The following is a 25486-nucleotide window of genomic DNA, read 5'->3' on the forward strand; positions in this document are numbered from 1 at the left end:
ATGAGATTTCATGAAATAATGAAGTTAATAATGCTTTATTTTGAGCTCAGAAACAGTGTTTTCTTCTATTTTAAAAATACAATAATGAAAGTAGTGGTCCCCTGGAGTTGTGTCACTGGTGATACTGTTGAACAAAAAAAAGCTCTTATTTTTAAATCAAAATCACACTGATGACATCACTTCCTTCTTTCAATTTCCTGGAGATCTATGAAGAGACGCCCATATAAGTCCACTGTCTCTTTTCAGTTATCAGAAATCTTCTCATTTATCTCATGATTTCATGTGAAGCTTTTAGTTTAAGTCACTGCTATGACCTCCTTTATTGTTTGGGAATTACAAAAAACTAGAATACAAATAGATTAAAATACTTAATTTAGTGAATATACAATGATTGACAACATGTGGTTTGATACTTTGTAGCAGAAATTTTGTAAAATGCAGTTTTCATGAAAATTGTCACTGGTGTTACTGTCACTGGTGTTACCTTCCATATTATGGAAGGTATTTTTGGACTTTTTTAAATTAATTACTTAATTAAATTATAAAATAATTAATTAAATTATAAAATAAAAAATAAAATCCCAAAATATGTCCCAAATTTGAAAATGAAATGCTAAAATAAAAAGTAAAACATTATATTTAATTATTTCATTTTCATTTTAAAGTGATGAAGCATCATTCCAGCCAAATTGAAAAAATTAATTAAATTGATGATTTGACATTTCATTTTCAATATAATCTTGAGTCAAGACTGACAATATTAAAATAAAAAGGCAAGCTTGAAAAGGAATCTGTAAATACATATTTTTAAAGGCTTTTTATTCATGCCCAAGCAACAATAGGGACAAAATTAAAATGTAAAGTTCAGTTTTAATTTTATGTTCTGTTTTTCTTTTTCATTTTCGTGTTCATTTTTATTTTCAACTTCTATGCAAATTCAATGTTAATCAGTGGGTGGGGCTTACTTGCTTAAAAAAAGGGGATTGGCTGAAGCAGTGTTGCCAACTCATTGACTGTGTTGCTTGCCAACTTAGCGATCTTATTGCTACATCTAGCGACTTTTAGACCCATTTAGCCAAACTTAGCGACTGTTTGGATGAATCTTAGCTTCACATCTGTACAGATAGGCTACTGTGTCGATTGTACTGGCCAACGAGTGCTGGGTGGCGCTGTCCCGGTGAAATCTGCGTCTACCCTCTGTGCACGGAGCTGGGCAGCGAGCAACATTTAGACTGTACGAGCTGACGTGTGGATGAGATTTGAGTACAATGTTTACATTTCAAAGGAGGAACAAACACTAAAAAGTGGCTGGTCCGCTGTTATGTATGTGCGTATTTTCACAAATCTGATCCGGTGAGGTCGCTAAGTTGGCAAGCAACACAGTCACTGAGTTGGCAACACTGCTTCAGCCAATTTTTTAAGCAAGTAAGCCCCACCCACTGATTAACATTGAATTTGCATACAAGTTGAAAATAAAAATGAACACGAAAAATAAAACGAAAATGAAAAAGAAAAACAGAACATAAAATTAAAACTGAACTTTACATTTTAATTTTGTCCCTATTGTTGCTTGGGCATGAATAAAAAGCCTTTAAAAAAATGTATTTACAGATTCCTTTTCAAGCTTGCCTTTTTATTTCAATATTGTCAGTCTTGACTCAAGATTATATTGAAAATGAAATATCAAATCATCAATTTAATTTAATTTTTCAATTTGGCCAGAATGATTTTGTGAAAATTTTGTGAATTTGGGACATATTTTGCGATTTTATTTTTTATTTTATAATTTAATTAATTATTTTATAATTTAATTAATTAATTTAAAAAAGTCCAAAAATACTTTCCATACATAAACGCCTTTAGTATTGCTAAAGAAGTAAGGTAACACCAGTGACAAAAAAGGTCTATGAAGTCTTGAAGTTCATGCACAAAAAAAATCATTAAGCTCTCATTTATGTGTACTTATATAGTTTTAAAGTCAAAGAGTAATCTAATAATGTGGTCTAAGTTTAAATGTTAGAAAAATAAATCAATTTTAAGACATCTTGCCATACCAAAAGTGGACGTTTCTGTAGAATGACCCTTAGAGATCTCACAAAATCAGTCACTTGATTTATTTATATTGATATAACACATTAAAGCAGAAGATATAAATAAAAAATGCATGTAGAAAATCTTAGAAACTTTTTAAAGCATCTAATAGGCTAAGATTTATGCACAGCACTTTATATATAAGAATATCTTAAGAACGAGAAACCTTATAAAACTAAACAAATTATATTTTGCACTGTGACAATTCAACATGTCCCCCCCAATAAAAAGCCTGATTTACACTGAATGCCAAAAACACATTTTAAATAATCTCAGTGTTAGTTGTCTCATTAGTATAAATTAGCTTTAAGAAATAATATCTTTTTATTTCTGCAATGCAATAATAATAAGACGATGATTAATATTGTGAAGTACTATCACATTATATAGGCTACTGTTTGTTAATGTTAAAAACATGTAATTTTTCTTAGAAAATGAGAATAATTACACTGAATGAGCACATTACCGTAATGAATATTTTGGGGATGGGACAGGGGGTGGTAAACGTCCTAAAATAGTTTTGGTTGTGCAAATTTCTCATGTTCTTTCTGTTGATTTTGTGCTGAAATGTGACCTGGACTTTTTAATGAGATATAGGCCGAGCCCAAGGCATGGAAGTCTTTAAAGACAGAGTAAAAATAATCAGGTTTACCTAAAGAGAACCTCTCCTTTATAGACACCAAAACAAAACACGGCAGGTCAGAAACCCACAGCGTACGCTGGAGGAGATCTCAGACCACCCAGATCTGCACCCACACCCTGCAGCTAAAGCAGTATAATAGTGGTGAAATATAGCCATCACAAGGACAAACACTGAAGTCAGGTCGAAAGCTGTTTCCACCTCTCTCACCGTATGTCCGTTTATTCTCAGCTTCCCTCCAGAGCGCTATAAATGTGGAGACCACCACTGAAACCATTCAAAAAGTGTTATGATTGAAACGTGACCTGTTATGATTCCCTCAGTCCTACGTTTTTTAATTCATTTCGAATCGAGCAGTAATCTGATCCGACTACAGCAAAGTGTTTGCGACAGCGAATGCCACGCAGACTAAGCTCAGAAATAAAGCCGAATGCCTTCGCTTCCACTGGGCTGAGGCGTGCGGCCTCAAAGCCGCTCTAAATCCGGAGGCCCGGTTTAAAGAAACACTGCGTCCCCCCACAGAGAGTGAACACGGGTGGGTGTGGCCCCTGATGGTTTTTGAGGGGGCCCCTCCCGAATGCTCTGCTGCATGCCAGCGCCCAAGGGCTCCAGTCTGCCTGACCAAAGCCACCACGAGCTACCCACGCCACGTTAAACTGAACCGGCTTAGTGAAGAACGCCCTCTACTGGAATTAATCTAAAGAGACACTGAGACGCTCCACCTGTAATCATCACAAAGACAATTTACTTGCATGATCAAGAAGAGTTCAGCGATAACTAACTTTCTGTTTAAAATGATGCATGAAAATGATGCATGGTATAACGCAGTCACAGGAAATCTGAACATGCATGATGTTTTAAGACAGTCATGTAAAGTCTTTCTTTTCAAGTAAAGCAAATCAAAAACATCAAACATTTTTTGCTTAACAATACTCCCTAGAATGAGAATGATAACACCTGCCGCATTGTTAACAATAAATCCTGATCAACAGCTGTGATGCAACTAAAGATTCAATATCTAAAGTGTGTTATCGTGAAAAATAAGTAATCTCATTATAAAGGCACAATATGGAATATGTGTCACCACTAGAGGTCGCTAAACATAAACAACGGCTGCAGCTTGATGACGTTGTTAAAGAGTGTGGAACGATGGGAGTTGTAGTCTTCACCTTTACTGTGTAATACTACTTCTTCATATGGCATTGCGCACATTAATTGGCATCAAAGTATAGTCAGAGCTTTGTGAGATCATGTTGGTCAGAGCGACGTAACAGTACTGTTTTTGATTTGATCTCACAATACTTTGATGTCATAGGCTGCGCAGTGTCGCATGAAGTCAAACACATCTATGGTTTCTATGGAAGTCTGAGAATAACTCAGATATGACACCATTGACAAGTGACCCCGGTTAAAATGTAAGAAGACGTGAACCAAATCTTTAAAGGATTCCTCTACTTTCATAAAAATCCTGATAATTTCCCTATATCACCCAAGATGTTTATGTCTTTCTTTGTTCAGTCGAGAAGAAATTAAGTTTTTTGAGGAAAACATTCCAGGATTTTTCTCCATATAGTGGACTTTAGTGGACCTCAACAGTTTACAGTTTCAATGCAGCTTCAAAGGACTCTAAACGATCCCAACCGAGCCATAAGGGTCTTATCTAGCGAAACTTTCATAATTTCACCCAAAATTAAAAAAAGAACTTCTGAACCACAACGTCTCATCTTGCACTAGTGTCATGCGCCAGCAATGTATGTGAAACTACTGCTTCAGTGTTTTCAAGTGTGGAAAAAGAGGAGCGTTCAGACGTTGTTGTAGGTGAAATGATACTAATTAAAGGTGCAGTGTGTAAATTTTAGTGGCATCTAGCGGTGAGGTTGTGAATTGCAACCAACGGCATAGTCCACTGCTCACCCCTTGCTTTTGAAACGCATAGAGAACCTACGGTTCTACTGTAGCTGCCACCGGACAAACATGTCATCGACGGAGACAACAAAAAATTGTCTGTTAAGAGCTTCTGTAGAAAAATGGCGGCACAAAATGGTGACTTCCATGTAAGGGGTCCCTCTTTGTATGTAGATAAAAAGGTCTCGTTCTAAGGTAATAAACACATATCGGTTCATAATGAAAGGTCTTTGTACACCCCTGATAATATAGTTTTGTATATTATTTTCCATTTCTGTCAAGAGATCCTTCTAAAAATTACACACTGCACCTTTAATGTCTTTATTATTTTCACAAAAGTTTAATGCATTTTACAAAATGTTATTCTTTAAATATATAAACATACAATATTTCAAATTAAATAACAGACCCTCTGCTTTCAAACAAAACAAACCGTTTCATCCTACCTTCATTTGTTATCTTTTATCACCTCTCAAATATGGGTCGGTTTCTTCAAAAATACCAAATTTAAAAAAAAGTTAATTTCATTTTTGTGAAAGACTTCACAAAATCCACTTTTGCTAATTTAACGACGGGAAAAATGGTTTTTGCGCCGAGTGCATGGTCGAAAAGGGTAGGTCCTATTGTAATGGGAGTATTTTGGGCGTAACGTGCAGTAAACCAATGAGAGTCACAGCTCTCATCCCCTTTAAAAGCAAGTTGCGCTGGCGTTATGTCTAATCCGTATTTAGATGACGGACTTTGTAAACTGAAAAACTAAGCGGAGGAAGAAGATCCCCAGTTTAAGATTAATGTTAAATAATTGTGTTGTTTTTCACTTGTATTGAAATTGTTAATTTTTTATTAAAACCTTTAAAACCCGTTTTCTTTTAGTCATGGAAGTAAAAAGCAGGCTTGTAATTGCTTTAAATGTATGGCTATCCAAAGTCATCAAAAAATTATTTACAAGTATGTAAGATAAGGTTTGTACTCTAAAAATACTTTATTTGTAACAAACAGGAGATAAAGAATTTACAAACGGCTCTCCTCACGTTTCAGCACTTTGGACAGCGTTTTTTTTAGCAAAGAGTTTTTTTAAGCATTACTTAAAAATGTTTCTCATCTCACCATATCCACAGGTACAGAGTCATCATATAATAAATCCGTGAGGTAGCATAAAAAAAAACATTTAAAAACAGATGCATTTGTTCAAAGCAAAGCATTTATTTACTTACCAGGCTGCAGGTGAAGCAGCTCTTTGCGCCTTTAACGTCTCATAATTACTCCTCATTTATGTCCAAGAGATTCAATAATAATCTTTTACATTCAATCCTTTAATCTTTCATATTTTAAAGCATTTTTGTGCTGCTGCGCATTCATGTACCTTGTGATAAGCAAACCCGCGTTGTCCTCCCGTGTATAGGCGCATTTTACTAATGCGCTCTTTAAATAACATAAAACACATTGCGCCATTGACTTTAGACTTTAGACCAGGTTTTTGTTGGTCAATGGCGTAGTCTATTTTAGTTGCCTCAAAATAGCAACGCGCCAACAATGCGCCTGAACACACCTCGTTTTCAGACCAGAACGCCCATGGGCGCAAAAGGGGGCACAAATGCATTTGCTATTTAAACAACGCGGCGCTGCATTGCGCCGGGTGTAAGATAGAGCCCATTGAGTTTGAACTGTTTGACTTGATGGTTTGCTTCTGGGTTGTTTAAGTTGGGTAAGAGCGCCATCTGGTGGATAATAGCAGAAATACGGATTGTCGGAAAAACTCGTCATTGGCAGGGAATCGCTTTCTCTTAATTGACGAATTAACTCATCAATGGCAGTGAAACAGTGAAAATAGTCCACACTGTGCGTTTCACATATGTAACACATGACCTTTTAATGTGATTATGTAATATATAAGATTCACACGGCTAGCGCAAGACGAGAAGTTGTGGTTTAAAAGCACTTCTTTGTGAAAATGATGATAGTTTTGCTAGATAAGACCCTTATGTCTTGGTTGGGATCTTTTCAAGCTCTTTAAAGCTGTATAGAAACTATAAAATGTTGAGGTCCACGAAAGTCCACTATATGGAGAAAAATTCTAGAATGTTTTACTCAAAAAACGTCATTTCTTCTCAACTGAACAAAGAAAGACATAAACATCTCGGATGACATGGGGGTGAGTAAATTATGTGGAGTAATCCAAAAATCTTACATATTTTGCCTTTAAAGGTGCAGTGTGTAATTTTTAAAAGGATCTCTTGACAGAAATGCAAAATAATATACAAAACTATATTATCAGGGGTGTATAAAGACCTTTTTATAATTAACCATTATGTGTTTATTACCTTAGAATGAGACTTTTTATCTACATACACCGAGGGTCCCTTACTTGGAAGTCGCCATTTTGTGCCGTCATGTTTCTACAGAAGCTTTTAACGGACAAACTTTTTTTACTAAGTTGTCTCCGACGATGACATGTTTTTCTGGTGACGGCTACCAAAGGTTCTCTTTGCATTTCAAAAGTGAGGGGTGAGCAAAGGACTGATTTGTTGGTTGCAATTCGCAACCTCGCCACTAGATGCTGCTAAAATTTACACACTGCACCTTTAAGGTCTTTCATTTAATATACAGCTATGTGTATGGGATTTGGATAAATCAAATTTTACTGTGGTGCACGGGGCTACATGACACTGAAAACACCAAGAAACTGAGAATTTGTATCACTCAACATGTTTTGCTGTCATGCTTGTTCAAAACAAAAACGTTGATTTAGCTGAAATACTCATATCAATTGTTGCATATAGTTAGGATTTGTAATTTTATTACACTCATATAGATTATATATTATTGCATAAAGAACCTATAATATTCACTAAACCTTTCTGTTGCAGAAAACTTTCCTTATAGTGGAAAATGTCCAACAGACTAAAAAAATCAAATCATTCTATAAAAACCTGCAGCTGAAAGTTTCTTAAGGAAACAAAAACTGTTATTTGACGGAGTTGAACCCTTTTAACACCTTTATATTTAAGAATAGAATTGTTCATGAAATCAAATTGATCAAACATTTGTACATCCATTTTGCACAGAATGATGAAATGATGCTAAACTCGCATCCAAACGTTAGTGGTTTCAACCATTTATTTTTTGTGGTTTCCAACAGAACAGAAGCACAGTATTGCTTATTCTTAAAATGAATTGAACAACAATCTTGCATTTGTCAGATGTTTTTTCTAAAGTGATTTACAGTGCATTTAAGCTCTACATTTTATCAGTAAGCTTTCTGTATTTTCCTGGTAGTGAATTCCCATGACTTGTGCTGCTGACAGAAGTATTAAACTTAAGCGCATAACTTAATAAAATCATGTGGTGTTGATAAGAAGTGTGCAGGAGTTTTAAAGTAAAATGAAAATCAATGATGATTTGAAGATTATTCATCTATATAAACGCTCATGATCCCTCACAATACCGTAGGTCTAAACATTGCATTACTGCTCGAGTGCCCTGCAATTATTTGGTAGTTTTTTAAGCTAACTACCATTACGTTTGTAAGTGCTTCCTAAACAATCAGCCATAATATGGGAATGATTTAGTGAGTTTTGTTGGAAGCGGAGCGGCTGGTTTGAATCAGAGGCCTCTCGTATGCGCAGCCCCCCCCCCCCTCTCTCTCTCTCTCTCTCTCTCTCTCTCTCTCTCATCTGTGTGTTTGTGGAAGTGCGGCTGGTGGTCGACTGCTCGCTCCGAGAGGCAGCGCTCTTTAATCGCTCTTTGTTGTGGAAAGAAAAGAGTTTTGGGGGGACAGGGGGTGCACGGTTCAATGTGGTCACATCTGTACGACGGTGGCGACCGGGGCGAAAACTCTCACACGTGTACGTGCAAACGCACGAGCGCACAGGAAGTCTGAAGCCGTGCTGAGGTAAGGCACGAGCCGTGGATGATGCGTTTCCTGTGCGTGAGGAGATTTTTAACAACGTATAATTATCACATTTACAAAAGAGCTTCTGAATAATGAGATACTGAACATGTGGTCGATAGTCCATCCTCATTCTCTCTGAAAGCCTAAGACAAGTGTGAGGTGCTGGACTTCATATCAAACCATATGAAGACCATAAACACTGCGGGAGTCTCTGATGATTTCATCATCATGTATCACAAAGATCCTCCTCTCATTCTTCTCTACTACTGTGTGCATTCCTCATCTTTTCCTCTTTTACCTCCCCCATCTCATGTGGCACTGATTGAAACCCATCAAAGACTGCGGTGAGGAGAGACCGACTGCTCCACATCCAAACTTACTCAGACTAATGAGACTACACACACACATACACAAAACTGTTGTACACACACTCACTCACTCTCTTTCTTTCTCTCTCTCTCTCTCTCTCTCTCTCTCTCTCTCTCTCTTTTTTTGCCATGTCTCATCACACTCCTGTAAAACCACAGCTCTCTACAGAGTCTTTTCCAAACCAGTCTGGCGTCTGTCTTCCCCCTACTAACACCCCTCTCTCTCTCTCTCTCTCTCTCTCTCTCTCTCTCTCTCTCTCTGTGTGTGTTCTTACTTATCAACACGTACATCTACACTGGACCAAATACTATTTAGATACTTATAACACAATTAAAATATGTAAATATGATAATATCAAGCATGGGCAATCATGGGGGGATTCACGGAGGACATGTCCCCCGCACTTTTCAACTCGCCACCACAATTCCCGCCCATGGTTGTTTGTTTGTTAATTAGATTTGAGAGAAGATTAACCCAATCACGAGTGATTTAAGTATCTTTCATGCATGTGCGTCTGTTTAAGCTTCAGAAGAGTGAAATGGGAACAGTGAGCACAGAACTGTCAATTGCTTCAGACAGTGCCCAAATGCTAAGTTCATGTTATCTTGCGCTGAAACACACATATTTACGCAAAAATATCAATAAACCACAATTATCTTCGTAAACACAGTCTATTTTCAGTTAAATGTAAGTGGATGAGAAATTAAACACATGGTAGCTGTGGATCTGTACACTTCTCAAAGTGAAAGTATGCTGTCGGTTTCTAATGTTAATCAAACAACAGACAAAAACAAAATCATTCAAGAAAAAAAAATATATACCTCAAATGTATTTGTAACCAAATGTAACCAAAATGTATTCTCTTCATAAATCATGTTAAATATTGCAACTAACACAGGGGAAACTTATTTATTCAACATATATTCAAAAAAAAAAACTGGTATACATGTTAAATAACTCCATAACTTATATAGCATATTGTCAGGCATTAAAAGCAAGCTTCATATGCGTGTATGGCACCATCAGGTGGACAAATATAAACATTGCATGCAGAAATAGAAATTTCATAATTTATTTGTTTATTTAATGGTCCTCTTGAGATCAGAGCAAAATTCAGTTAATAAGACAAAACTAACTTATATTAAATATATATTATAAAATTTACAAATATATAAATGCTCACACATTTCCATAAGTTATATACTCATTATATATATTCAACTTCAGCATGTAATAAATACCAATGTGTTTCAAATCCTCATGTCTGCTTGGCAGAAGGTGCGTGATACCTGTTAAAAGGCCCTGACCTGTTTCTATGCATTTTCAAAATTGTAGAGTAGGCCTAAATGTAAAGTCTAACATTAATAGATATCAATCATCAATAAATCAAAAATCAAATCAATGATTTATCTTCTGTAAGTTCTCACAGGTCCTGACTGAGGTTTTTGAACCTGGATGTTGCTGGCAGGATTAATCGCACATCATTTCTTTTGATAATGATCAAGAAGTTTTCTCCATAAAGCATTACACCTCAGCAAGTTCTCATTACCTGTAAAATATCATCATAAGAATGTTATAACACATTGATTCAATATAAAAACACACAAAGATGTTTGTTGAGCAGATGGCATACCAATGATACACAGGCCTTCTTGTGCTCTAGTGATGCCCACATTGACTTGATGTCGATCTGTGATAAATCCAAGACGGCTTGTAATCCAGGATTTGGTCGGCTGCGGCTCTATATCAGACTGAGGACAGGAGCGCACAGTTGACAAGATGACATATTTCCATTCACTTCCTGTGGCCAATGATAAGAAAGACACAATTTTATTTGAGTAATAATAGTGTTTGTGGGTCTAAAAAACACTGATAGAGTTTTAACTTTTAATGCAAAGATTTCACTGTACTTCAACAGAAAAACTGGCTTTAAATAATTAGAGCTATTGGTCCTGTAAGAGAATCGGATTTGACTGTAGGTGGTTTTGTTAATGTTTTACCTTGACTCTTCATGATAGTAGTGACTGTGATGTCACGCAAGCCCTTTTTAAACAGCATGTCACTGATGTTTGACACCTGTGCATTATACGGTGTCAGTATAGCAATGTCTCGTGTGTGTATCCCAGCCTGAATCAAATCTTTGGCAATCCGCACCTGACAATACAACACAAATACATTAATGTACTTCCTTTCTAAAAACAAAAAAATGTATCATATTCATTGATTACAGTACATGTCTTATATTCAATGAAAAATGAAATAAACCATGTTATTAGTTTACAATCTATTTATGAGGACAATAAAATATATATTTCATTCTGTGTAATCCTTTCCCCTTAATTGACTTTCTTGTGAAGCTGCTTTGAAGCAAAGAAACATTGTAAAAAGCACTATAGGCTACTGTATAAATACATTTGTGGACACAGTGGACTTTTCTCTTACCGTTTCTTTTGCCTCTTCCACATTTGCCTTTGAATTTTCATTGCCTCGTTCTGTTGAGACCACCAGACTGATCTCCTTTCCTTCAACATGACCGAAGATGATGTGTGTTGGTCTTTGCGCTTCATTTAGGAACAGACCTGGTTTGTGTTTTTTATCAGTCTTTAACTGTCCTCTGTAAAACTCCTCAGATGGAAACGCACAAATGGCTTCTTGCTATAAGCGACAAACATGTGAGAAGAAGAAATATTAAGTTAAATATCAGAACAAACTTTAAAATATGAATTAAAATATGAGTCACCATTTCTTACCATTCTGTATTGAGTGTCAAGCATCAGCGCTTTTTCCCTGTAACGTTCAAAAAGAGATTTATTCATGCCCAACCTCGCCACAACTTCACACTGAACAACAGGTTGTAACTGCTCGTGGTCGCCCAGAAGAACAATCTGGAAACAACCATTTCAATATTTTATTAAAACATTTGGTTTTTAAGTAACGAAAGTAATACATCTTTACTGAATGCTAGTTTACCGGTAAAGTCTTACCTGCTCAGGTTTATGCGTCACAAGGGGAATAAAGGCTTCAGGTTCTGTTGCCATGGCGCATTCATCAATGATGATCTGTTTTATATCAAGAACTTTAGCTAATAAAGGATGTGAAGCTGCAGTGCAGGTGCACAAGATGACATCATGCTGCAATAGTTCATCCTTACGAGCTTTTATGAGCAGTTCCTTGTAGCTGTATGAAAAGAGATCATGTTTTTATCTATTTAAAAGACTAACAGCGTTTAAAAAAAGCAATTGTGCTTAGCTTGATTACTGGTTGTTTAAAGAAACCCTTCAGGAAATTGGAAATTCTTATAAGTGTAAAAGAGAAAATGTAGGGACTCTTAAAAATAAAAGTGCTTAAAATGTTCTTTAAAGCGATGCCACTGTAAAACTATTATTGATGAGACGATCAGCCATATGGGTTTAATGTTCACTATGTCAGAATTTATTTGGCAAATATGTTTTCTCCCATTATTTACATTTACTCACCTCAAGGAAGCGTAAAAACTTTTATGCGAATTAAAAATTATTTTTTTCCCAGCCCGATAGCACAGAGAGGATCATATGGGAAAAAACAGCTGTGCAATGTGGCTTTGCTGGACTGTGCTATAAACGGAACGCTATTGGTTATTAAAAAAGGGGAGGGTCTTCTCGATAGTTTCCGTATTATTTTAAAAATTCTGTTTAATTGACACGACCACATCAAATAATGCTACACGTTCCAGTGGGCCTTTAAAGATTCTTTGTGGGACCATTTAGCCAAATTGTTTTTTCTGTGGCATCATGAAGCACCTTTATCTTTAAGAGTGTTGTCATTGAATTATATACAGTATGGATATACCATGATATTTCTTCCTCAGTGAGTTGCTCTTCTCTTTGAATACGCTTATCAAAGTCCTTTATTTCTTTAGAGAACGGTTTGCCATCCTTTCGAATCAGATGATGCAATGCAATGGAACTAATAAAACAACATTTCACATTTATATTCATATATCCATTACATTGAAAAGTATTAAGAGTAGTATAAAGTATTAATTGCTGATTACACCATATGGTCGATATTAGGATTCTTTAAACTTCAAATACCTGAGCTCTGTGTTGGGTTTTTCTGCTCTTTTGGATTGACGTAAGAGCTTCAAACTGCAGCCTGGGTAAGGAAACTCCAACATCTCAATCTGTTCACTGTAGACTCTCAGAGGTCTTGTTTGATTTAGTTTTAGTAGATGACCTACACATTGACATTGTACAACAGATCACAAGCAAATATATTTCAGTTCAATTTTTTTTTAACTTTTATTTAAAGGGACAATAAGTAGGATTTCCCCCATCTAGTGGTGAAATTGTATTTTGCATTTAAACAAATAGTGCTCTCTAGCACCTCACTTTTCCAAATGCGTGTTGCACACAGAAAAGCAGAACTAAAAGCAAAAGCTATATTTGGTCGTAACAATTTACCTGCAACTACATCAACAGATTTATTTGATGGTCCGCAGTACAGTATGGCTCTCTTCTTCTGAAAATTACAGCTAGTAAGTGCTTGTATTTTCTTGAGCAACCAGAACACAATATGGACACCAACCACTGTTTTTCCAGTTCCTGTGAAAAAAGTTGTAGCTTTATTATCATGCTTATCTTTAAAGTATATAATTCAGACACAGTGTAATTTCTGAAATCTGAAGGAAACTCTTTGAGCAGGGAACTGCACAACAATAAAATGTGAAGTACCATGTAGGATATTTCTCATACCTGGTGGTCCTTGTATAAGAGTAAATGGGTTGGTAAGTGCCTCTCTTACAGCCTTACACTGACTGTTGTTAAGATGGAAAAAACCAATCTCAAATCTGACAGGCATTTGGCCCCAATTAGGGCTTCCTTTGAAGAAATATTAGTTACATTAGTCAGTATATATTATATTGCCAGTAAACTAAAATGAAAGACAGATCTTTTTTTATAGTATTAATCTGATATAGAAGCTTGATCCAAATCATTATTGTTCTGTTGTACCTCTTTGACAGTTTATTTTCTTGCCCATGGCAATATTTCTCACAAGTTGGTTAGCTTTGGTCAAACCGTCAATTGCCACCTTCTTGCGCCTGAAAATATATACATTTATCCATGTGTGTAAGTATATCTCAAGAAAAACACAATTAAACGGTTGTGAACAGAATTCAGAATGTTATTGTACATTTTAATGGCTCTAGTCAATACACATGTATGCATGTTTGTTGATATATAAATACTTTACACTCTTACACATCTGGCAGAAGCTCTGGAATGAGTTCCACTGTAAATCTCGTGTCCTCACAGAAGATTTCCTCAGGAATGTTTGTCATTGCCATATGGGTTATTTGAAAAGCGATTACCAAATCATTGAATTTAGTTTCTTCAACATTTGTGACCACACCATGGGCAACCCAGATGACAGCAGGATTATCTGTCAGATAGGCAGTGTTCTCCAGGAACGGACTACAGTTGTTTATGCAATTCCTTCGTCGGATGCAGAGGAAGCAGTTCTCAAGGTCGCATTCAATGGACCACTGTTTCTTTTTGTCAAATGGAAGTACAAAAAGTCCTTGAAGCTTCTCTTGATGAGATGTTGTCCATTTTAAAGCTACATCCTCCAAAACAATGCTCTCATTTTCAGCCACAGCATTGAAGACCGACTCCATTTGACACAACGGTGCCCATATTCTTTGATATTCCTCAAATGAATTGTATGAATCCCTTGATGAACGGAACACGTATTCTGAAAAACACTTGATTGGGTCTCTCACATGCTCCATACATAGCTCAAATTTTGGGTGCACGACAAACACCTGAACCACGGGTGTCATCATTGTAAAAGCAGTGGTTGTACCCAGCTGCACCTCGACTGCCTCACCTTGCTTTAATCTCAGTGACAGTTTGGCATAATGTCCTCCTGTTGGAGCAGAAAGTTCCTGAAATTGTTTTACGTGGGATGTCGAGTTCACGTCAACATCTTCAATCAAACCAAACAATGAGTTCCACTTTTCTTCTTTGATAGCAGCAACTAGTTCTTGCCAGAACTTGGCTGGGACATAGGAAAGGATAGAGTCCGGACTTTGTTTTTGTAGTTCAGAGTGTATGTCAGGATTGGAGAATGAATATATCCTTCGCACCCATTTCAAGATCATGCTGTGGTTTCTTTCATCATACTCTGGTTGATCTGCCAGCTGAAGGTCCCTGTACATAATACCAGTCTTGTCCGACATAGAAGCTCGGTTAAGTGGAAAAGAGACTTTGAAGTTTGTTGCTAATGGAATGACCTCCACAATGTACGCCACCTTTCTTTCATTTTGAGTTGACAGTTTTGATGCAAAATGTAGGGCATGCACTTTCCTGTTATATGCTGACTGATAGTCATTTTTTCTTGAGAATTCGACACAAGACATATTAATGTCATTTGATGTGTAGCTAACATCTGTCTTGTCAATCACAGAATGAAGAAGGCGTTGCACAATAATGTCTACATATCGGCGTATTGGAGATGAGGCCTGTGTATAGCTGTCAAGATTCAAATCACTGTGCCCAATTCTTGAGGCATATGTGGAGTTTGAGCGCCAAAAGTTAGCTTTCTGAAAGAGTTTCCTAAATGCGATAGCAGAAGGAAGAAGCTGGGGGTGAATGTCATCAGTTGTTATTAAGTCAATAATTCTGTAGATGTCTTTGTTCCGTGCAGCTGCCTTAAGACATTTCAGAAGTGATATTAATATGGGGAAGGTTTCAGAAACATCAGCGATTGGGTTTGACGTGCTGGCGTAGTGTCTACTCATTGTTTGAGAATCAAGTCTAGTTACATCAGCTTGACATGAGAGATGCACTGACAGAGGAACCAGAGAAGCATTCTTGTCCAAAAGGTCCTGTATATGTTTGCTTTTGGGGCTTTCTTGGCATCTGAGTGGAATCAGGCTTCTTGTTGCCTTATCATACAGAAGCCGCTCAGCAACTGTGTGGTTGAACATGATCATCAGCTCCTCAACCATTCTGTGAGATCGCCGTCTTCCGAGAGGTGTATTCTCATCTGGAGACTTGTAGCACCAGTCTTCTTGTTTTCTGTATTTACGGTGAACATCTGCAAAGTGACAAGCTATCACAAGGCAGACTTCAAGGAGGTCAAAGTGCTGACTATCGACTTGCTTCTCAAGGATATCATCAACTTCGGAATACGAAAACCTCCTTTTGGAACAAATGATGGACTTGACAAAATATCTTCTTTTAACATGATCTGTCTTTTTATCTACTTCTATTATCAAGGAGATTGCATGTCTGTCATGATTAGGGATTAAACTAAAAAATTTGACACTTAGCTCTTCAGGAAACATATGTCTTGGCTCCCTGTCAGGTGGATAGAAGGTAGTACCTTGCTTTCTTGCATATTTGTCCAGTTCACTGTCTTTCCTAACAAAGCTAGCAACATCAGAAATGTGAACTCCTATTTCATAGCAGTCACCCAAATTCCTTACACTGATTGCATCATCGAGGTCTTCAGAAACTTCTGAATCAATGGTGAATGTTGGTAGGTCTCTGAAATCTTTTCGTCCATCTTCAAATACATGAAAATCTTGAAAATCTAGCATCTTTCTCTTCACATCTTCAGAAAGTGTCCTCCTCAACTGGAACTCTATGTCAAGCACATCTAACCAATCCTCTAAAGATGCCACTTTTCGAAACACTCCCACAACAATGCCTAAAGGTAACCGGAAACCTTTTCTCCATTGACAGATCCTGACAACAAAGAGATAATTTCTGCGAGTCTCTTCATTTACTTTAATGAACTTCTGTATTGTGTGGTCCCCCCCAGGATAACGTACTGCAATGTGATTTGGTTTATCCTTACAAAATGGTGTCAAAATGTTGCTGATACGTTTGTTAATTGGTCTCATCACCTGACTGTCATGTCTTTCAAGGGTGCAGACAAACTCTTTGAGGGTATCTGCACTTTCAAGAACCTGGATTACTTTTCCCATCGGAGGATTTGAATGTTCATTCAGGATCTCCACTCGTACCTTGTCTCCAGGGAATGACTGGCCCATGTTCTGTCTACCCCTGATGTCAATTCTTCTAGTTGGCTCATCAAGTGGTATAGCATAACCTTGGTCAAACCTCTCCATGACTATCTCACAGCATTTATGGATGTTTAATCCACACTGTTGCTCTGCATCTACTTCTATATTTTGGCTTACCACATTTCCGACAAGATGCTTATTTTGTAAAACTGTAAACAAGCCTTCCTCTGTCAATGAAATGTTTATATCCTTGCTCTCATCAAGAAGCTCTTGAAGTATTGGGTCATCTATGTCCGAAATCTCAGATGTGATTGATTCACAATCGCTCCTCCCATCATCCTCACTTCTGCAGAGCTCTGATATATCAAGAAGATCTTGTTTCCAGAAACTTTCTGCAAGGTCATAAGCGCTTTCCTTGTTAATGCAATGCTCTATGTAAGACCTCCAGAGCCTCCAGCACGTTCCAAAGTGAGGGCTCGAAAGCGCAGCTGCATCTCCGACTACAACTATTTGAGATTGAGCTCTTGTCATAACAGTGTTCAGCACACGCATGTCATTGAAAAACTCAAGAAAGGACTGGTCGATCCCCAACAGACTGTCCTTTGTGTGCACAGTGGAAATCACAATTACTCTGAATTGTTTTCCTAAAAATATGGGAAAAGGCTGTTATTATACTGTTATTATGATCTTCTGTATGATTATGATCATGAGTACAGTACATTAATAAATTATACGGTTTTCAATAATATATCATTTATACCTTGCACGTTTTCTGCATTTTCCACAGTGATATGGGCCAGTCTAAGGTCACGCAATCTTTGCCTTATTGTATAAACCTGCAATACAGAAAAAAAAACTAAAGCATTTGGTAGGTCATTAAATTTAATTTACATTTAGTGGGACACTTATAATAAACACAATGTAAGACAGTAGGTTTGTTACCTGTGCACCTTGTGAAAGAACACAGATCGATGTTGAATCTTGTTCGCACCACTGTGAAGGCCAGTTACTACTTATTTTTTTCACAGTGTCAACAACACTTTGAGACTCTTCGTGGTTGAACCAGGATGAACGTGTTGAGTCCAAATAACATTTTCCTCTTACGTGATGGAACTGCAGGGCATGTTGGTCTGGGTGTGAAGGCACGTCTCCTCTAGCCTTGATCACATTACTCTTTCCCACATAAAAATGTGTTGAAACAAAGTCCACAATGTCTTTTGTCGAGCGGTAGTTTTCGTTGAAAATGATTCGGCTGTGTTTGGCAGCGCTGCTGTTTTCAGCTTGGTAGTGATAGAAGAGGCGATTCAGCAGCGTGTATTGTGAGCATTCGTCTTGAGTCACAGAGAAGAGTTTGGGTCCCATTTGCATGTGATCTCCTGCTAAAACAACACGCGTCTTTTTACCTGCCAGGCCGAGGGCCACAAGAGCTTCACACTCCAACATCTGAGAGGCTTCATCGATCAGAATGTGACTGAAGTAGTTTTCAGGTAGCCTCATGTTGTGAAAGTAACAGGCCATTGCAGTTGTTGTTATTATGATTCTTGTAGAATCCAAAACAGCTTTATCTGGAAATTCAAAGTGATGGCCATCTTTAGATAAATAACAGTACTGTAGTGTGATCAGATCTGTGGATTGGAGATTCCTTTCTTTTGTCTTTATTCTCAAGAGTCTGGCTTCAGGATTATCAGTTACGAATTTGTGGAAATGTTTTTCGACATAAAGATCAGCCGAGCTGCAATAAGAAACAAGAGATATAATTAGAAGATTGAAAAGGATCTTTGGAAATGTTAGATTCTTGATGTACTCTGAATTATGTTACATTAGATCTACCTGTTTGTGTGTGTACAAATCAAGATTTTGTTTGATGGTTGCTGCACAAGAACCTGGGCCATCTTTGCCAGGGTCAAAGTTTTTCCTGTCCCAAAAGGTCCATAAATCAATAAAGGTGGCACACTGGTTCTGTTGTCTGTTTCAGCTCGGATGAAGTTCATCGCAGCTTTTTGGTGCTTATTTAAGTCCCTTATATCTGACAGATCAGAAACTTGAATGCTGCAGTTTTTAAGATCAGGCAAAACTTGGTCCAGATCTGGGAGATCATCGATAGCCTTGTGCATCTGACAGAACCAAAGACGATTTAGATGGAACTGGACCTCCATCTCACATTTCTGCTCATTCTGCAGATTTAAATCGGTGCAGCATCGTTCAGAAAGCTGTAGATGTATTTGTGTCTCAGAGGCAGTATCTTTTATTAATTTAGTCTCGTAAACAGGCATGTGGTGATCATCAGTTTCTGCCACACGCACCAGAACTCTGACAGCATTTCTTTTCATGATGTAACCTTGAGGAGTGTCAGGAGTGAGAGGTCGAGACAGATCAACAGAAGCAAAAAGTTCCCCTTGGAGAGCAATTTTCAATCCAGACATCGGATCTGACAGGTGATTTGTCAGTTGCGCTGACCCTCGTTGATTCAGCCTGGTTTTGGGACAGGATGCAATTTGATTACAAGTATTGGACTTATAAAACAGTACATAAGAGTTACTTTAGAAGATAAAATCATATATATATATATATATATATTTACCTTGAAAGCAGTTCAACTACCATCTTTTCCTCCTGGTATAAAAAACTATGCATGCTGTCTTTGTAATTTTCAAGAGTAATTGATCTGTTCATATGGTGTTTCACTATCAGCTTGTATTTATTTAGCAGTTCTTTCTCTGCCTCTTCTCTCTGAAGAAAATGGATAATTTCTATGTTTTCTTCACTCCATGGCTTCACTCCATGACACTTTGGTTCTGGAGTCAAATCTGGTGTTTCCTCGCCACAACTCTCCATGTCCTTTCCAACTCTAATCTTGAGTTTTTTCATCAGTACAGGTCTCATATTAAAGTCAAACACGATCCACTGCTCATACATGCCCAGCCGATCAGATGTGAATGACACTGGGACTTCATACACTTCAGAAACAATTCAGACAATGACAATATTTTATTAAGAAGAGGCATTTGGGATGCATAAGCAAAGCACTAATTCAAAGCACTGTTGGTAAAAGTTTGCACAATCCAAGTTAATTGTCTGCATACAAGTTTATGAAGCAGTAGTGTTAAAACTTTATTATGTGTTTTGAAGATTCCACCTTTTAGATCAGTGATGAGTTCAGTTAGAAACCAGTCACCAGTGGAATAGGTCTGTTCTGTATGGTGGTCTTTATTGAGAGTGAATTTGGCTCCAATGTTTCGTCTGAGTAAAGCAACAACTTCTAAAGGTTCCTGTCGAGATGAAAATGACGTTAATAAAAGTAAGTATTCATGACCAAGGTGCTGTCATTTTTGGCAAATATTAAATATGCAGGGGTTTGAAAAGTATTTAAAAATTAAACTTAAGTGAAAGTACAAATATTGAGGGAAACATTTATTCAATTAAAAGTACTTAACAAAAAATACTTAGTCAAAAGAAACAGCAAGAGTTGACAGTTACAGTTTTAAATGGAAGAATAGCTAAGGTTGCTATCTCCCTAAATAGATTATCTCTGCTATAGAGGATGATGTATTTTTGTAGGCAAAACCTGTTTTAGCATTTAGTTAGCATTTTAGCATTTCCGGTTCCATCGTCCTGAAGTCAATGTTTTTTTTAAAATGGGGTTGTGGTTAAAGGCCCTAAGTAATCATTAGACTGTTAGCTTCCTCCTGGCCAGCAGATGTCGTCTCTCTCTGATCAGCACCACTTATTAAGCCTGAGGTGTTACACCTCTTTTTGTACTATATAAGTGAAGTTTTGCCATGCCTTATTTGTTTAGTCTTAAGCCTTTGTTACCAGTTTATGTCTGTTTTCTTGTCCCTGTTTTTTGGAAACACGGCTTCCTTTATTTTGGTTGTATATTTACTTCAGTGAAGTTTATAAAGTGATTGAAGATCAGCTTTGTGGGACTGACAGTCTCCACTGTCTGCAAACAGTAGCAATTTCTTTGTTGGAATGAGGAGGGTCCTCCACCCTGCCAGCATATGTAATGTTGATTACCATTTGCTTTAACTCTGTCAGGGCAATTGGAGTGTGGCTGAGTTTACCATAGACTTTTGTACCCTTGTGTCTGAAAGTGGATGGGACCAGCATGCTTGAGGGCAGCATTCCACCAAGCCTTGTCTCCAGAACTCAAGGATGAGCTAGCATTTAGAGACCCTGCGCCAGACTTGGAGTCCCTGATTGGTATGACAAACCGAGTAGATCATCATCTCAGAGAACGTCAGTAGGAACGTCACCGGGAACCGGGCCGTGTTGCCCTCAAGAATTCTCCAAAGAAAGAACAAAATTAACCCAGAAAGAAAGAGATCGACAGATGAAGGAAGGGAGCGACACTGTCTGTACTGTGGCAAGTCTGCTTACATCTGGTCAGAGTTAGAGAAAATGACCAGTGGAAGACGGCATTTAACACCCCCACGGGCCAAAATAAGTACAAGGTAATGCCCTTTGGCCTGGTCAATGCCCCAGCAGTTTTCCAGTCACTTATTGATGTACTACCAGGAACATGTTCAAAAAAATAATAAAAAATTTTTTTGTTACATTTAAATAGCGCTTTTCTGCAGCACTCAAAAAACTTTACATATGAAAGAGGGAATCTTCTCAACCACCACCAATGTGCAGCATCCACCTGGATGATGTGACGGCAGTCATATTGGACCAGAATGCCCACCAAACACCAGCTTAGTAGTGGGGAGGAGACAGAGTGGTATAGCCAATTAATGTATATGGGGATGAGTAGTAGGCCAATGGGAAAGTTTGGCCAGGATGCCGGGGCACACCCCTACTCTTTTTCAAAGGACATGGGATTTTTAATGACTATAGAGAGTCAGGACCTCGATTTAACATCTCATCCAAAGGACAGTGTGTTTTGACAGTATAGTGTCCCCATCACTATACTGAGGTGTTAGGATCCACACAGCCCACAGGTGAGCACTCCCTGCTGGTCCCACTAACACCAGAAGCAACCTAATTTTTCCAGGAGGTCTCCCATCCAGGTACTGACCAGGCTTAACCATACTTAGCTTCAATGGGCAACCTGTCTTGGGCTACATGTTTGACATGTCCTGTCCCAGTTACTTAAACACAGCCTCTTCGTCAAGTTGGAGAAAATTTAGTTTCATGTGTCCTCAGTCCCATTTCTCTGCTTCATTGTGTCGAATGGGAGTCTTTAGTTGGATCATCACCAAAAACACCCTTGTTACATATCCCTACTCGTGACAATTAAAAAGCATTAAAGTTTTTTTTCAAAGGACAGTTGCTAACAAGTTGCAACACACAATTTCCATCAAAGATTCATCTTTGGAGTATTTGTTTATCAGATACCATGTTTTAAAATAGGTTTAATAATGTATGAAAGAGCTGTTGGAGGATTGATGGTGATGACATTGTTGTAGAGAGACAGCTGATGTAGTTCACTTGTGCTACATCAAAAATGCAATTAGACGTCAATAATCATAAAAACGGTGTATCTGTGAAGATTCTCTTGTTGGACAAAACGTGTAGGTGTCAAAAACTTTGGTTAGACACAAGCTTATTTTTGTGATAAACTAGGGAAAAAAATGAATGGGCTTTTTAGTGAGTTTCCCTATAACAAAAATACATCATCCCTGCAGCACTTTATTATTTGTCATGGTGCTGCCTGTTAAAATAAGAAATGAGATGTGACACTGCATGTTATTAGCACTGCAAGTACTGCATGTTCTTATACTTACCTTAGACGTAATGGTAAAATTCCATGTATTCGGGATTCCAGCATCCCTTACATAAACACAATCTAATTCTGAATCACATGTGACAGAAACATCAGGGATGTCAATGGTGTCGCTCACCTGTGGGAGCAAAGGGTCTCTTAATCTTTTTGACTTTGTAGAGCACTGTGTTTGCAGTGCAAAAGCCATGGGTTAAAACCCAAGGATCACACATGCTGATAAAAATACTGTATATACCCTGTAATGCACTGTAAGACACTTTTGGATTTAATTGTTTTTACATTAAATGTGTAAATGTGAAATCAACAAAACCAAAATAGCACAGTCCAGTGTCTGTTTAGTTTTAGTTAAATGTTAAAGTTAAATGACATTGTACTTTATTAATGTTGTCACTTACAATCTTTTCTTTATCCTTGCTGTGCCTGTATTCCTCCAGAAGATCATCCTGATAGGACAACAGACCTTGATCGGATGCATTCTGAGCTCTTTTCCGAACATCCTTTATTCGTTTTTTCCATTCTTTAAGTTCCTCTTTACTGTGAGCCTTTGTGCAGTTACCTCCATACTCACATGTCAGGGATCTGTGAGTGACAGACAGTGTGTGTCATTTCAGAAAATTGTTAGAAATGTATTGCTAAAACATATTACAAAGACTGTGAACTAATTGTGGAGTTACACCGTTAAACACCTTTTCCACATTTATGTGTTCAGGATTATTTGGGTGGGGTTAAAATGGTGACAAACTAAGAATAAATTGAATATCAGTTTTTACACCGACTTTAATTCAAGCAAATACATCAGACTTCATTAATCTACTGTACCTTTCACACAGTTTTAGGTCTTTATATGTTTGTGGTGGATCACGGTGCTTCCATTGAGAAGATGCATCTTCAAAGATCAGTCTCCTGTGCTCTGCAGTGAAACAGTGATTCATGAAATCCTCCTCTGTGGAAAACCGCTGCTTGCATAACTTACAGAACTTCATGATTCAGAGAAGATGAAATTCCTGGTGAAATGAATGCAAAACATGTCTTGTTAGTCTTCACACATTCATTGTGTTGACCACTACTTAGATTCAATTTCATTCAATTTTATTTATATAGCGCTTTTCACAATTGGTAATTGTTTCAAAGCAGCTTTACATTAATAGAAGCAGTGAAAAGCACAGAAAATCGACAGATAGCAATAGCATAACATAATACACGATAGCATATGCAGTTAAATTTGCTGTGGCAATGAATCAACATTATAAGCGAGCGTATTACTAATGCAACGTATAGAAGAGGGTGCTAAGTTAAGCCGAAGATGGCTGCCTCCCCAGTTTGAAAAACCCCCTAGGAGAAAAAAAGCCAAACCATTCATTTGTATATACAGAGAGCTTTACTGACTGTTAGAATTTGTGCTCTCCCAGACCCTCAACAGGTTAACTCATGAGACAAACCCAGCTCTTTTATGCATATCCTATCTGTAATATGCACATTCTTTATATTAATCTTTGTGTCCTTATTCAAGGGAAAATTCTGTCTTGACCTGATAATGTTGATTAGTACATTGTTCATGCACGATACCACAAGGCCTGTTGATACATGTTTGCTATGATTTATGACCCTGCATAGGTCATGCTGGAGAAGGTATTGTGTCATATCCTTTTTAGCCCTTTTGGAGAATGTTTGTGGTCAGGCCACTAAGCGCATCCGAGGACATGTTCGGACCCCACTTCTCTGTTCTAAACATTACTTCCCTAAAACTAGAATGTGCACCCATAACTGTCTAGAAATAATACCAGTGTGCAGAGATGTTGATAACATGATTGTTTTAGCCCGACGGATTTACACAATATTCTGATCACAAGATATGTTCCAGACATTACATATTGTCTAACAGGTGACTAGTATTTCCTTTCTGTACCCTATATAATCTGAAAGTCTGTCTAATAAACTTTGGTCTATGTTTGAACCGCATCTCGGTGTCAGTGTCTTTCATAACCCCTGATATATATATATCAGAATTCTCTGCTGCTCATCTCAGACCTCGCCTCTCCACTACAGATTCAACAAACATCTCATACCTCTAGACCTGCTTAGAATGAGATTCTAACACTGACATATACACTACTGGTCAAAAGATTAAGGTCACTGGACTGAAATATTTATCATGACCTTAAAAATCTTTGTAGTCAAAACTTTTTACTACACAGCTGTTAAATGCTTCATTCTGATTGGTTGACAAATGTCAATTATTCATACATTTTACAAACAATTTTGAGTGTAAACTGAAAGCAAGGTTCATCTTTAAAGTTGTTGGTAATGCTAAAGGACTTAAGCTCCTGAGACTGTGCTGTGTATATATCTTTAATTGTTTGTGCTACCAATCAATGTTTAGCAAATAAAACCACAAAACATTCACAAAAGACTTGAATGAGAAGCAGCAGCATTCATACCTCTATCATTTCTTTGTCATCTAAGATCTTCTGATACGTTATGATCCAGCAGATGTCTCAGTCTCTGTTGATACGTCTAATAACTCTGAGACGTCTTCAAGCAGTTTATATAGAGATATTGCTCAGCAACACTTATTGACACTCCCTAAGTTTATGAATGAACTCTCGAGTCATCTCACTGTGGACTTGCAAAACAAATGCAAATACAGGATTAGGTTTCAGTTTCATTATTCATGAAGAGCAGATGACACATTTTATCTTCTGCATACCTTGCCTTATTACGTAATGTGCATTTTTGTCTTATAGGGGATTTAAAACAATTAACCATTACATGTGGATTTTCCCTTTTTTCATGCAGATGCAAGAGGAAATTACTGTTTATCATTTTCCCTTCATAACCAAAACATTT

At 37.4% G+C, this 25486-nt stretch overlaps 1 protein-coding gene across 2 annotated transcripts; it reads right to left on the bottom strand.

Annotated features, from left to right (window-relative positions):
• Window positions 1–9708: 9708 nt before the first annotated feature.
• helz2a (helicase with zinc finger 2a) lies at window positions 9709–25337 on the bottom strand. 2 transcript variants are annotated; one of them, XM_065272522.2, is made up of 21 exons: window positions 25078–25320; window positions 23459–23643; window positions 23035–23218; window positions 22641–22757; window positions 20048–20180; window positions 19493–19868; window positions 18742–19383; window positions 17854–18643; window positions 17672–17747; window positions 14138–17555; window positions 13889–13977; window positions 13631–13756; window positions 13340–13480; window positions 12971–13112; window positions 12726–12842; window positions 11882–12074; window positions 11648–11782; window positions 11340–11552; window positions 10898–11051; window positions 10531–10698; window positions 9709–10446 (listed from the first exon to the last, which is right to left on the bottom strand). In XM_065272522.2, the coding sequence occupies exons 2-21, from the start codon at window positions 23620–23622 to the stop codon at window positions 10379–10381; spliced, it is 7446 nt and encodes a 2481-aa protein (XP_065128594.1). In that variant the 5' UTR covers window positions 23623–23643; window positions 25078–25320; the 3' UTR covers window positions 9709–10378. The 2 variants fall into 2 exon arrangements, with proteins under 2 accessions (XP_065128594.1, XP_065128595.1); XM_065272523.2 differs by lacking the exons at window positions 9709–10446; window positions 10531–10698; window positions 10898–11051 and having other exon boundaries at window positions 11414–11552; window positions 11648–11684; window positions 25078–25337.
• Window positions 25338–25486: the final 149 nt, after the last annotated feature.

This window comes from Paramisgurnus dabryanus, chromosome 7, assembly GCF_030506205.2.
Source record: "Paramisgurnus dabryanus chromosome 7, PD_genome_1.1, whole genome shotgun sequence".
In the NCBI taxonomy this organism is placed as follows: Eukaryota; Metazoa; Chordata; class Actinopteri; order Cypriniformes; family Cobitidae; genus Paramisgurnus; species Paramisgurnus dabryanus.